At 62.8% G+C, this 13398-nt stretch overlaps 1 protein-coding gene across 1 annotated transcript; it reads left to right on the top strand.

The window, feature by feature from the left end:
- The first annotated feature begins 4337 nt into the window (after positions 1-4337).
- On the top strand, positions 4338-11942 carry E2F2 (E2F transcription factor 2). The gene is made up of 6 exons (XM_074926147.1): positions 4338-4622; positions 9837-9924; positions 10263-10482; positions 10595-10753; positions 10942-11056; positions 11335-11942. Exons 1-6 carry the CDS (start codon positions 4338-4340, stop codon positions 11818-11820), a joined length of 1353 nt encoding a protein of 450 aa, XP_074782248.1. The 3' UTR covers positions 11821-11942.
- The last annotated feature ends 1456 nt before the right edge of the window (positions 11943-13398 follow it).

Below are 13398 nucleotides of genomic sequence, written 5' to 3'. Positions count from 1 at the left end.
GCTCTGCCGTCACACTGGGCTGGGGGGGGAGATGGCTCTGGGGGGGGCAGATCTGATGCGGTGCCGCCAAGCGCCCGTCTGTCTGTCCCCTCCTTGACACCAGGAGTGGCAGGTCGTCAGCTTCAGAGATGTGGGTGCAGTGAGGTGGGGTGGGGGTGAGCCCCCCCCCAGGACAGTGGGGACACCCTGCCTGGGCTCGCCCTCCATGCCCCTGCGCCCCCCCCTGCCAGGACTCCTGGGACCACAAGGAATGGCCAAGGCATGGATGGGCCGTTCCTCCTGGAATGACGACATGCTCATCGTCATCGGTGAGGTGCTGATCGCCAGCCAGACCCCCCCACCCTGGAACATGAGTGCCCACCATGGCCACCACCGCCCGCCGCTGCCCCTTCCCACTCCCTCGCCTTTTCCCCGGCCCTTTTCCTGCCTCTGGGATGGATCCATAAAACCCCGCAGCCCCGTTTGATGGCAGAGAGATACCCCAAGGTGGTTTTTTCCTTGCAAGCTTCGTGCATGGGGAGGGGGGTCATCATGCTCACGTCTGGGCAGTGAATTTATCTGTACTAGCCACTGGAGGATCCACCAGGCTTTGTATTTTACACCCAGCATGGGTCTGGTGGGAGAACCTCGGCTGTTTCCCGGTGGGCCATTGCCACGTGTCCCTCGGTCCTGCCCCGGTACTCTTGCCTCCTTCTCTTCCCTCTCCAGTGCCAGTTTTGGCTGAGCTGTGTCACAGGCAGCATCGTGCTGGTGGCCCTGGTCACCGAGGTCCTGCTCGAGTGGCTCAGAGGTTTCCGGCTGTACTGGAAGGTGGGAGCTGTGGGGAGCTGGGCTGGAGGCCTTCAGCATCTCTCCATCCCTGAGTCCCTCATCCCACCACCTCTGCGTCCCCATGCATCCCTCTGTCCCTGCATCCCTCCTCCATCCCTCTGTGCTTGTGCTCCAGTGTCCCCCCATCCCTCCATCCCCGCATCCCCCCATCCCTCCATCCCCCATCCCCCATGCCCCCCATCCCCCCATCCCCCATCCCCCATCCCCCCCATCCCTCCCTCCCGGGTCCAGCCAGCCCTGCATCTCCCCATCCCCACGGTCTCTCATCGCTCTGGCGGCCCCGGGGGTGCCCGGGGAGGGGGGGGTGCCGGGGCAGGGCGGGCCCCGCAGCCGCGGCTCGCTGCTGCCGTCTCCAGGGGAGAGGAGGAAGAGCCCGGCTCGCTGCGGGCCCCGCCGCGCTGCCGACAGCCGGGCTGGGGGCTGCCCCCCCCGGCAAGGACCGAGACCTCCTCCAGTGCCCCCCCCATCAATGACCATGACCTCCTCCAATGTCCCCACCCCAGGCGCAGGGATGTTTGGCATCGGGGTTGCTGTGATTTCTGGCCACCTGTGCTCGGCTGGTGGCCCATCACCTGCTACCAGGCCAGTTGTGCCCCCCCCCCCCCCGGGCAGAGCCATGGGACCCCCTGCAGCCCCCTCTGAAAGGACCCACCCTGAAAGGGCCACATGTGGGTGGTCCCCTGCAAGATGGCCTGGGTGGCGAAGAGCTGCATGGTTCTTCCTTCCTAGCCCAAAGGCACGAGAATTTTGATAAAATGGATGTTTCTTGTGAAAAAACATTAATGGGAAGGGGGGGGAGGAGGCTAGAAGTGGAGATTTTTCAGCAGTTTGAAGCTGGTTGTAGCAGAGAGGTGCACTTTGCACCCACCATCAGCATTTAAAAGCCGGGATTTCCATCTCCGCAATGCTGGACTCTGGGCTTGGCTTGTTTGATGACAAGGGTTGGTCCTTGGGTGCAGGGGAGGACACAGCCACATGGCTGTGTTAACTCTTTCAGCCGGACGGTGGCAAAGCCGACACGGCCCAAAGGGGCTGGGGGACGGGGGCTCCGCGTGCAGCTCCCGGGACCCCCTCACCTCCCGCGAGTTGGGCAGGAGGAGATCTCACCCCAACCCCGACGCCTCTTGGAAAGCACCAAGGAGGAGATGGGAGAGTACGAACAGCTCCGTGAGGAGCTCCACATGTAAGACCTCCTGCAAATCCTCTTTTCTGACCTGGTCGTGGGGTGGAATCAGCCTGTTTCTCCCCAGCCAAGGCGAACCCTCTCCAGAGAGAGCTGTCCCTTTCGGGTTGGGGGTGGAAGCTGGTGGCTGTCACCCATCTGGAGGGGTTGGTGTCACACGGGGATATCAGCCTGTGGCTTCTGGCCCTGGGGAGGACTTTGCGGTGGGAAGCCATGGCTGGGAAGCCTGGAGAAGGTATTAGGTACTGGGAGGGGGGGGAAGGATTCTCCTAACTCCTCCCTTGGCTGTGCCTCCCGGTGTGGGCGAGGAGGTGAGGGCCATCAAGTTGGTGCAGGAGCACGAGCTGATTCAGCAGAAGCTTTTCTACACCAGCTTCTTGGACAGCCCTTACTCCAGCGAGGTCACACTGATGATGTGTGGGGACATCATCTCCACTTCGTCCAAACTGGAGGAGGTGGGAGCACAACCTGCCAGCCCCAGCCCCCAGAACTCAGGCCCTCCCCGTACCCCAGTGTCCCCGTCCCAAGGGTCACCCAGCTGAAGCCAGCCCAAGGCAGCCAAGCGACACCAATTTATCCACCCTGCTGGGCACAGTGTTGCCTTTGTGCGCTGAAATGGAGACAGCAGTTGCCTTCTTCCCGCAGGGGGGAAGATGAAGGTCTGGGTGGGTTGAGCTGCCAAGCTCAGCCGTGCTCCTGGCAGAGGGACATGGACGCGGTGACTTTACAGCTGCCAGGCTTTTTGTTCTGCCTCAGAGCTCCTGCACGGTGGGAGGCAAATGTCTGTCCTGGATCAGAGGCTCCTGGCAAATTTTTGGGTGTCCCCTCCCCTCAAGCTGAGTTGGAGTCTGGTGTGTGTGTCCATCCATCTGTCTGACTTCCAGGAGGCTTCTTTGCAAGAAAGTCCATCTCTGCACCTGCACATCCTCATCCCACACCTGGACATGAAGTTGCCTTATGCTGGAGAGGAGATCGATGTAGAGGAGGAAAGAATGGGTGGAGAGGGACCAGGGGATGGAGGAGAACCTGAGGGTGGAGAAGAACCAACTGCTGTGGCTCAGTGGCCTCAGCAGGATTAAACTGTGGCTCAGCTCAATGCTTGTGGTGGCCTTTTACTGGTCCCAGTAAGTCTCAGAGTTGCCCTCGCTCAGGGATCCGCCATTGCCTCGGTGCTTTCTGCCACTGCCACACCCTGAAATCCCCTGTGGGCCCCACGGGGAGCCCGTCACCCCCTCTTTCTCCCTCCCCTTTGCCAGAAGGACCTGGCGCACCCCAAGGACCGGGTGGGTGGCTGATGGCTGGGACTGGGGACAGTGGGTGGTGGGTTGGGTGATCTGCTGTGAGCAAACCAGGGGCCAAATCTGCCCACGCCGAGTCCTTCTGAGGTCCCTGCCCGCCCCCCAGATAGCGCCGACCCCTCGCCGCTCCCTGCCTCTCACGGGGGGGGTGGGTTTGCTGCCAGACAGCCTCTGGCTGTAGGACCCCAAAATGATCTGTCTCCCCAACAGATGCAAACTCCCCCCCACCCTGATGAGGATGGGATGGGGGGGCGATGGAGAAGGGGGGGGTGTCACAGCCCCCAGGCTGGAGCCCACCAGATTGGGGGTGGTGTCCTGTAATAAATAAATAATTAATTTAAAAAATAAATCCCAGCGCCGATCCTAATTCCAGTGACACCCCTCCCATCCCAGGCGCCCCCCCCCCCCCCGGAGCAGGTTGTCCCGAAGAGGCCACGCCTCCTGCTTTGCATACAGAGCCCCGCCCGCCGCCGCGCGGCCCCTTTAAGGCCCCTCCCGGCGCGGCCCCGCTGGCTGCCGCGAGGGGGCGGGGCGGAGGCGGTCGCAGCCAATCAGCGCGCGGCGTTTTCCGCGGGAAATCCGAATTTCGCGGGACGGCGTTTGGCGCTTAAAAAAAAAAAAAAACCGAAAAAAAAAAAAAGAAGAAGAGGAGCGATCGGGGCCGGGCGCGATCGGGCAGGAGCGGAGCCGGGTGCGGGGGCACCGGGCCGAGGCGGGGCCGCGCTCCGGGCAGCCCCGGCCCCATCCGGCCCCAGCGCGGGCGATTTTTGGGGCCAAAGAAGCTTTTTCCGCTCGGTTTTGGTGGCGCCGCCGCCGCGCAGCTTCTCGGCAGGTTTTTCGGGGAAGGGTGTGTGTGTGTGTTTGGAAGCCGGTCGGTGTCAGCGCCCGGCGAGAGCCCCCTTCTGCTCCCCCAAAATGTCACCGCTGAGATTGTGACACCCCCCACACCCCTTGCTGCAAAATCGCGGGGTGCTTCTGCCCCCTCCCCCCCCCCCCGGCCCGGGCTTCTCGGAAAGGACTTTGCAATGCTGCGGCTCCCCAGGGGAGTGTCCCCCGCCTCGGGGAGGGGGGGCGCCGCCCTCCTGCCCCCTCCTCCCCACCACCACCCGAAGAAGGTGATGTCGGTGATGGGCTCCTGCGAGCGGGGGGCTTCCAGCCTGGGCAGCCCCCCGTTACCCGCCGGCTGCTTCACCCACGTCTACACGCCGGCGGCTGTCAGCGTCCCGGCTCCTTGGGGGGGGTGTCTCCATGCCACCCCCCAGGGCCCCCAACTCAGGACCCTCCACTCGGCCTCGGTGGGACGGCTGCCGGTAAGGTGTCTGCACCCCATCCCCTCGTTGGGCATCGCTTCGGTGGTACGGGGGTTTGGGGGGGGCTCCTTGCAGGGTGGGGTGACCCCAGGGTGTACAGCACCCTCCCCATCTAAATTTCGCAGCTTATATTGGGGTCTGTACCCCACTGGGTTGTTTTTTTTTTGGGTGGGGGAGGGTAAGGTTTGAAATCAGAAGTCTCAGTGAGATGGCTTATGTGTTTCTCAACTTCCCTTTGCCCCTGCGTGCCCATAAAGCTGGCTCCCGGCTTCCGCTTTTCAGCCTTTTTCGGCCTTTTTGTCTCCACTCTCTCTGGTTTTCAAACAGTTCGGGTTGTGCCTTAAAGCCCGGCCGTGGAGCTGAGGCCCTTTGCAAACCTCCGTCCCCGTTACGGAAGCGAGGGCAGGGTGCAGGCAGCGCTCCTGCCTGCTGCGGGTGGGGGGGCACCGTCCCTGCCCTCTGCCTCTGTGACCCCCGGGGCGACCCGGGGATGTGGGGGGACATGGGGCCAGGGTGGTTCAGCGTTGCTGCCCAAGCTTGGTTCCTGCCTGTGGTTACAGCAGGGCTTGTAGTGCCCTTTTTTTTTTTTTTTTTTGGGTGGGGTGGGGTGTTATGAATTGAAGCAATCCCCAGCCTCCGTGGGACACCCCAAAGCTTTGCAGCAGGGACCCCGATGTGTGCTGGCACGGGGAGGGGGCTGCTGGCCCTGCCTGTGTCCCTGTCACCGAACAAAGCGCAAAGCCCAGCGCTGCCCCTAAACGGGGAAACTGAGGCCCAGGCCGGGTGCTGTCCCCGTGCCCAGCATCGGGGTGCACGGGCGGCTCTGCCCAGCCCATCTCCCCTCCCGGAGAGCCCCCGCCGAGCCCCCGGCCGGTTGGCCCCGCTGGCAGCTGGCATTTAATTCCCGCCTGCCCCAGCCCGGGCGCGCGTCCAGCCCTCACTGTGAGCCTCTGTTCTCCCCGGGTCCTGGGAGGGATCCCAGACCCCGCTAACTTCGATTTAATTTTTTCAAGGCTTGATTGATTTATTTATTCATTCCTCCCTCCCCCCTTTCCTTGGTCCCTGATGCTCGGTGCCAGCTGGGGACATCGCTGTGGCTGGGGGAGAGGGGGTGTCTTTGCTCCCCGCTTTGTGCCATGGCTGCGGGGCTGGTTGGTGCCATTGTGAGTCCCGTCCCGGGGGGCTCTGGGACCACCTGTCTCCTCCTCGGCCTCTTTGTCTCCAAACTGCGTGAAACGCTGCATCCTGCGCTGCCGGGGGCTGTTGTTTAAGGAGACACCCACACCGCTACCCCCTCCCCTAAAAACACCCCACAGACTCACAGTCCCGTTTCCATGCATCACCATGGAGCTGGTTTGGGGCTAATGGTCTCTTTGGCATCATCATCATCACCACCCATGGCAGGAGATGCTCCTGCGCACAACTGACCCCTGAATGGGATCTGGGGGGGCTTGTGTGATGCTTGGGGACATAAAGTGTTCCTGCATCCCCCTTGGTGGCTTGCGAGTGACATTCCCATCTGTCCCCATCCCATTCCCTAACGCCGTGATCCCGTTCCCGGCGCTGGAGATTCTGTTTCCAACCCCTGTGTGACGCTTGCAGTTCTGGCAACTGGGGCTCCTCCACCCCATTTATGGTCACAACCTTTGTGTGCAGATCCAGGGCAATCAGATAATGAATATTTCCTCCCAATTCCTGAGCAGGGCAATTGTGGCCGCTCCCACCTGCTTGCTGGATTTGTGCCATATAAATGATCTGGCATCACCTGGTCCAGCTGGAGGGAGCCCATCACCCTGCGTCTGGCTGCAGGAAAGTGGGATGTGTTGTCTCTTATGGTCCAAAAAAGTCTCACATTTCCCTTAGCCTTTGATTTGAGGGTCCTGGGGTAGGTAAATGCATTTTCTCCCATGAAAAAATGTGTATTTTTGAGTGGTTTTAGCCTGTGCCAATCCCATCCTGAGTATTTGCCCTGCTCCTGGTCTTACGAGGTGTCTGTAAGGGCCATGGGATCTCTATAGGTGCTCAGAGGTGTGAAGGAGCCCTGGAGAGAGCGACGTGTCCACTGTGGGCTCCAGTGTCCAGCGTGGGCTCCCGGCTCTCCCTCCCTCCTCCGTGCCGGGACAAGGATGTTCTGAGTCTGCCGGGGTTTTGGTGTGAGGTGTCAGGGCTGAGCCACCCTTGCAAAGAGCACCCAGGGTGGCAGGCCCTGTGGGTGCTGGGCTGGAGAACCACTCAGCAGCACCCTGAATTCTGCTGGGGTGACCCTGGGTGACCTCATCCCGCTCTCGATCCCATCAAGGGTTTTTCTGCGTGGGCAGAAGGGAGGAGTTTTGGGGGTGCAGGAAGCTGGGAGGGGTTGGGGTGTGTGGGAAGGTGGTGGCTGTCCTGTCACCCTCAGAGGGGCTTTTCCTGGCTCTTTTACACCCTCCAGCTCCTCCCTGTCAGGAAATGTCTCCAGCCAGGCCTTCCCCCTCCATCCATGCTGGGATGGGGCTGTTGGAGGGGATGGAGGTGCTGGCTGCATCTTGGCATGGGCAGCGGTACCAGGGGTGGGGGGTCCTCCCCAGTGCAGGGTGCTCCCCTATCCCAGGACCAGGGCTGGGGTCAGCCTCCCTCCCTTGCACACGCTGGGGCTAAGAAACCCCTGACCCCCCCAAACCTGGGGGTTCTGCATCCCCTTGTCCCCCTCTCCATGCCCCAGTAGCCCTCAGCCATCCCAAAGGCGGGGGGAGCTGCACCTGGGGGGCCTGATCCAGCAGCCCCTTGGCATGAGCAGTATCCCCAGTGTGGTGGCACGATCCTGGGGTGCCCTGTGGTCCCCCACCAGCTCTGGGTGCCCATCCCCGGGCGGTGTGTTCCCACGCCCCGGGGGGGGCCAGAAGGGCTGGGCAAGGCCCGGGCAAGCCTGGAGAAGGCAGCGGGTGCTGTTGAAAGGAAGCGTTGGCAGGAGGAGCCCGCCGCGGCCCCCCCGGGGGAGAGGGCTGCTCTGATGCTTGGGCTGGGCGCAGGGTGTAGCCCCTGGCGCCAGGGCTGGGCCGAGGGCTGCTTGGCAGGCAGAGCTGGCAGGGGGCCCGGCCTGCCCCCCCACTCATTGCCTTACCCCCCCCTAGCAGGCTTCTGCCCTTGCCCGGGGCAGGGTCGAGCCTCTTTTCCCACCCTTACCATCACATTGGGGTGTCGCTGGTGTGTCCCCATGTCGTGGGAAGCAGTGGGGGGGTCCCGCTGTGCTCTAGAGGGGCTCTTGGGGTTTGGTCCCTGCCCCCCCATCTGTTCTGGTTCATCCCAACCCCTCCAGCCCTGGCAGGGTGCTGGGAGCCCCCTCGCCATGCACTGCTCAGCTGCTGTGTGCCTAATCCTGCCTGCCTGGGGGGGGGGCTGGCAGCTGAGACACAGGAGGGAACCCCTTGTCCATTGTCCCTTGCTGGTGTGTCCCAGCACTGCAGGGTCCTGCCCAAGCCCACCGAGCTCCCCGCCTTGCCCCAGACTGCACGTGGGGGAGCAGGGGGTCCCCCTTTCTCCCCTCCTGCGCATGGGGAAGGGAAACCACCCTGGTGACTGTGGCTTTGGGGGGGGGGTGTCAGAAGTGTCCGGCGACCCCAGGACCTGCCGTGGGTTGCTTCTGTGCCTCAGTTTCCCCATTGCTGGGGCAGATGGGGTGCAGCTGACACACACACACACTCCCCCTCCCCATCAGCGGTGGGAACACGCGGGTGGCCGCAGCCATCGGTGTCCGGAGGAGCAAAGGGTTTGGGTGCCAGTGGAAGGGGGCCAGGAGGATGCCCCCCGCCTCGTCCCAAATCGTGCTGGCAGATGCATGGGGTCTGATCCGGGGCAGGTGTTTCCCACGCGCTCGGCATTAACCGTTGGGGTGCCGGCAGCTCGGGGGCAGATCCGGGGGCGCGGGGGCCAGGGATGGAGGCGTGTTCGCTGGGGAAAACCTGCTCGGGAGAAGGGAGGGAGGGAACAGATTCCCACAGGAGCTCGGGACCAACCTGGCTCCCTGGGGGGGCGGAAAACAGCCCCCGGCACCTCTCCCACCGGCCCCCTCGGGTGGGAACAGAGCCAAGGTGCCCAACCCTTCCCCACAAAGTGGGGTGTGCTCCCCTGGGAGCCACGGTCAGAGCCACGCTGAGCCGGCACCGGGACCTGGGCGCCATGCGGGACGTGCTGGGGGGGACCCTGTGGGACAGCCCGGCCTGGGAGCAGGTACTGGGGAGGGGATGGGATGGGCATGGGGGGCTCCTTTCTGCTGCTGAGCCAAAGTGTCCCCCCCAAAGTCTCCCTGCTCGTATTTGGGGATGTGGGGGGGACCCTGGGGGATTTGCACCGGGGGGGGGGGGGGGCGGTTTGGTGACACCTCTCCAGCTCCTCTCGGCATCTGCTCTGCTGCACCCCCAAGGGGGGGGGCGGTTTGGTGACACCTCTCCAGCTCCTCTCGGCATCTGCTCTGCTGCACCCCCAACCCCATTCCCTGGGTCTCTTCTCCCCAAGTGATGCTGGGGGGAGTGTGTGTGTCCCTTTGGGGGTGATTTCAAGAAGCTGTTTGCTCTGGGGAGGGGATAGTGTGTGTGTGAGGTGTCCCTGCTCCCAGGACCCAGCACCCACCCACCCCACCCCACACCTGCCTTGCCCTAGTTTCCCTCCAGCTGGGTGCACGTGTCTGCGGCACCCACGGGTCCCCGGGGAGGGCTGAGCCTGGCCGGTTCCAGGTGCGCCGGTGGCAGCTGGGTGACCTCGGCTGCCTCCAACCGTAGCCAGGAGCGGGGGGGGTGAAGCCCCACACCCCAGCGAGCCAGCTGGCAGGGTGGGAGGGCGAGGATCCAGCCTCGGAGCTGCCGCCGTTCCCAGAGCTCGGCCCCACGGAGCGGTGCCAGGAGCTGGGGGCGAGGGGAAATCCCGCTGGGTTCCCTGTGGCTGCCAGGGGAGCGCCGGGGAGGGCTGGGACGCTGCGGTGGAAGTGGGCAGGAAGCCATTGGGGGGTGACGTGACCCCCCCATCTCCTCCCCACCCAGTTCTCCCGGCGGCCCTTCGCCCTGCCGGGTGCTGCGGGAGCCTTTCCCAGAAGGGGTTTTGCAACCGGATGAATCTCTTGCAAGATCCCCCCCACCCTGGGCTGTGGCACCCAGTGCTCAGCTGATGCCCCGGGGGGAGTCTGGGGGGCTCAAAGGGGGTGTCTGGCTCTTCCCTGACATGAGGTTTTCTCTCCTGATCCAGGCCAAGAGGAAGCTGGACCTGGAGGGCCCTGAATTTCGCACGCCCAAGGGGAAGGGCAGGACGCTGGCGCAGGTCCCCAGCCCCAGGAGTAAGTGGTGCTGGGCGAGATGGGGTGGGGGGAGCTGGGAGGGGATCAGACCCTGTTTCTGTCCCCTGTGATGTCCCCTCTAGTACCACCTGAAGTGACCCGAGGTGGCACCGTGGGAGCAGAGCCAGCTCCTCATCCCCTCCTTGCTCCACAGCTCTTTGAGCCGATTCAACTCACTTGCAGAGGCAGAAAACTCCCGGGGGGGGCTATTTCTGGGTTATTTTTTCACCAGGTTAGGGACTGTACAGTGCTTAATGTCCCCAGTGTGGCCAGCCCTGTGTCACCTCCATCCCATGCTAAGGAGAGGATGGGGGGGGGTGTGTCTCTTGTCCCCACAGCCCCCAAGTCTCCCGGAGAGAAAACTCGCTACGACACCTCGCTGGGGCTGCTCACCAAAAAATTCATCCATCTGCTAAACGAGTCACCTGACGGTGTCGTGGATCTTAACCGGGCGGCCGAGGTGCTGGAGGTCCAGAAACGTCGCATCTACGACATCACCAATGTGCTGGAGGGCATCCAGCTCATCCGCAAGAAATCCAAGAACAACATCCAGTGGATGTAAGCAATGCTGGGGGGATGGAAATGGGACGTGGGGATGGGGCAGGGTGGGGGACAGGTGGCTCGGGGTAATGGGGGGGGTGTTGTCACTCAGGTGCCGTCTCCGTGGCAGGGGGACGGGGATCTTCGAGGACGTGGCAGTGACGGCGAAGCAGCAGGCGCTGCGGGGGGAGCTGGCCGAGCTGGCCAGGACGGAGAGGACGCTGGACCAGCTCCTGCAGGACTGTGCCCTGCAGCTCCGGCAGCTGGCCGACGACGAAGCCAACCAGAGATATCCTTACTGGGGGACGTGGGGAGGGAGGACCAGGGGACAGGGTCTTGGGGACCCCTCTGAGTCTCTTCTCCTCCAGCTGGCTTCCCCCAGGCTGGGGGGGGGGGATGTTCGGAGGCTGGGATGGGGGATTGAGCCGTCCCGCTCGCAGCTCCCTCCTCTTTTTCCTATACCTTGTCCCCGTCCACGCTGGCGTACGTCACCTACCAGGACCTCCGTGCCATCAGCGACTTCCAGGAGCAGACGGTAATCGCAGTGAAGGCTCCCCCGGAGACGCAGCTGGAGGTGCCTGATTTCAGCGAGGTGCGTGTGGGGCTGGGATCGGGGATGGAAGCTGTTTTCCCCCCCCTTACAGCAGGGTCAGGGCTGCGGGTGCTGCTGCATCTGCCACGTCCTTGATGGGTTCATCTGGGGCACCCCAAGGGTGCAGCCCTGGGTGCTTTTGGGGTGTTTCCATGACCCTGAATTGGTCCTTTAGGGGTCGCAATGCCCTGTCTACACCTCCCATAGGCTGGGGGCAGTGGGATGGGATATGGGTCCCCCTTCTGGGTGCCCCCCTGAGCCTTGTTCTGCCCCCTCAGGACAACCTCCAGCTCCACCTGAAGAGCACCAATGGCCCCATCGAGGTGTACCTCTGCCCGGAGGAGATCACAGAGGAGAGCCCCACCAAGGACCACGGTGTCCCCTCTGCCGCCCCCTCCCCACGGGACCCTGCCAGACACCCTTCCCCACCAAACAGCCCCCAGCCAGCCGCACAGCCACTCCACACCATCCCCCAGAGCTGGGGGGGCACAGGAACCCCCTCCTCACCCCCATCTCTGCCTCTCACCGTCCCAGGGGGGCCCAGCTCGCTGCTGGAGGTGGAGGCCGGGCTCCTGGGCTCCCCCCCACATCTCCTGCAGCAGACGGAGGACCAGCTGCCCTGCACCCCCTCCCACCTGGACTCGGGACCCTTTGTCTCCTTCTCACCCCCCCTGGAACAGGACGACTATCTCTGGGGGTTGGAGGGTGAGGGTGTCAGTGACCTCTTCGAGGCGTACGACTTGGGGGACCTGCTGAAGATTTGAGCCTCTCCCCCTTCTCCATTGCTTTTGTCTCCTCTGGTCTCGTGTCCTGAGCACATGAGGTCTCTGTGGGGCTGCTGGAGAGTGTGGGGTGGGTCGGGGAGTGCTGGGTTTTCTGAGGGTGGTGGTGGGGGGCTTGTGTAGCCACCTTGGGTGGGCTCTTCTTGCTGTCCTGGGTTGGTTGTCCCCTGGGGGCTGTGTTTGTCACCTCGCTGGGCTCTGGGAGCACCCCGGGGAGGTGTGAGCCCCCGGGAAGGATCTGGCCAGGTCCCGTCCCAGCGCTGGCTGTAAAACTGAAGGGTGCCAGTGCTGATGCTCCTCACTGACCCCCAACGCCTCAGGGGCTGCTGATGGACTGGGGGTGCCTTTGGGTACACGGGGTGGATTAGGGGCACCCCTGGGTGACAGAGAAACCTCTGTCCAGAATGGGCCATGCTGGGGGGGTGTGTGTGTGTGATGTTTTGGGACCACTCTAGTTGCTCCCCAGTTAGACTGGCTCTGGGGTCATGACAGGTCGTTTTGAGCAGCGTTTCCCTCCTGCCGTGGCTGGAATATCCTTAAAAAAATCATCAGGCAGCAACGTTGAAGTCACCTAGTGAAGAGAGGGTGAAGCTTATGTGTGGTCACTGCACCCACAGCCTCCAAAATCAGTGGCTCTGGCAACTCCAGGACACGGAGTTATATTTCCTAGGGGACTGCAGTCCCTCTCAAACGGTCCATACCAGCTCCCTCCAGCCTCTTGGAGCTACTGGTGCTGGGGGTATCTAAACTGGAGTGTACTGGGAGGAATACTGTCAACCAGTGGCTGGAGCATCCGTCACCTGCAGAGAGGGGCTGGGGAAGCAGCCAGGGACAAGCCCCTGTGGACGCGGGGCTGGATACGGCTTTTAGTTGTGTCATTGCAAAATGTGTGTAATCGTTGCACTGTATTTATACAGGACCCCTGTTTCAGCATGGCGCTGGCGAGGGTCGGGTTGGCGTTTTGATTTTTGAGTGTATTTAAGTTGTCCTTCCTCGGGTTGGTTCTGCGGTTTAGCTTGGAGGTGGTGCGGGTGAATGTGTTTTGGTGTGGAAAAACTTGTGGCATTTGATGTTTTCTGCCTGGGAGGGGATGAAATAAAACTTTGGAGTTGTAAGGGGCTGTTTTCCTCTAAGAAGCAAAATGCTGGGGTGGTTGGGGAGGAGGGAAGTGTTGGGCTGGTTTTGCTCCCATTTTCAGTGTTTTGAGGCCTTTTAACTGGCTAGCCTGCTCCAGGGGAGTTGGTGGAGAAGGCGGCAGAGATGAAGCTGTGGTTGGAGTGAGGGAAAGGGGTCTGACCTGCTGTGGATCTGTGATTTCCAGCCCAAATCCACCTGGGATGAGCCTTTGCCTGAGTTTGAGCCCCTTGAACCAGGAGTGTGGGAAAAGCCCTGGGGCTGGGGGGGCCGGGTCCTGGTACTGGGCCAGGCTTGTGCACCCAGATTTGAGGGCAGGTTTGGAGGCTGCAGAGCGAGACCCTGGTGGGGCTGTGTCTTTGGAGGGTCCTTCCCCGGGTTGCTGCCTCAGGTCACCTGCCCCTGCCAAGTCACCACGTGCCAGTG

Source organism: Athene noctua, chromosome 24, assembly GCF_965140245.1.
Source record: "Athene noctua chromosome 24, bAthNoc1.hap1.1, whole genome shotgun sequence".
In the NCBI taxonomy this organism is placed as follows: domain Eukaryota; kingdom Metazoa; phylum Chordata; class Aves; order Strigiformes; family Strigidae; genus Athene; species Athene noctua.
The sequence above is the reverse complement of the archived record's forward strand: the minus strand, read 5'-3'. Positions and strand labels throughout refer to the sequence as shown.

Bases quoted from the DNA above. Each gene is read 5' to 3' on its own strand.
- E2F2 (XM_074926147.1), top strand. From the start codon at position 4,338: ATGCTGCGGCTCCCCAGGGGAGTGTCCCCCGCCTCGGGGAGGGGGGGC. The intron at 10,754-10,941 runs ATATCCTTACTG...GTCCCCGTCCAC, and splicing joins GACGACGAAGCCAACCAGAG to GCTGGCGTACGTCACCTACC. The intron at 11,057-11,334 runs GTGCGTGTGGGG...CTGCCCCCTCAG, and splicing joins AGGTGCCTGATTTCAGCGAG to GACAACCTCCAGCTCCACCT.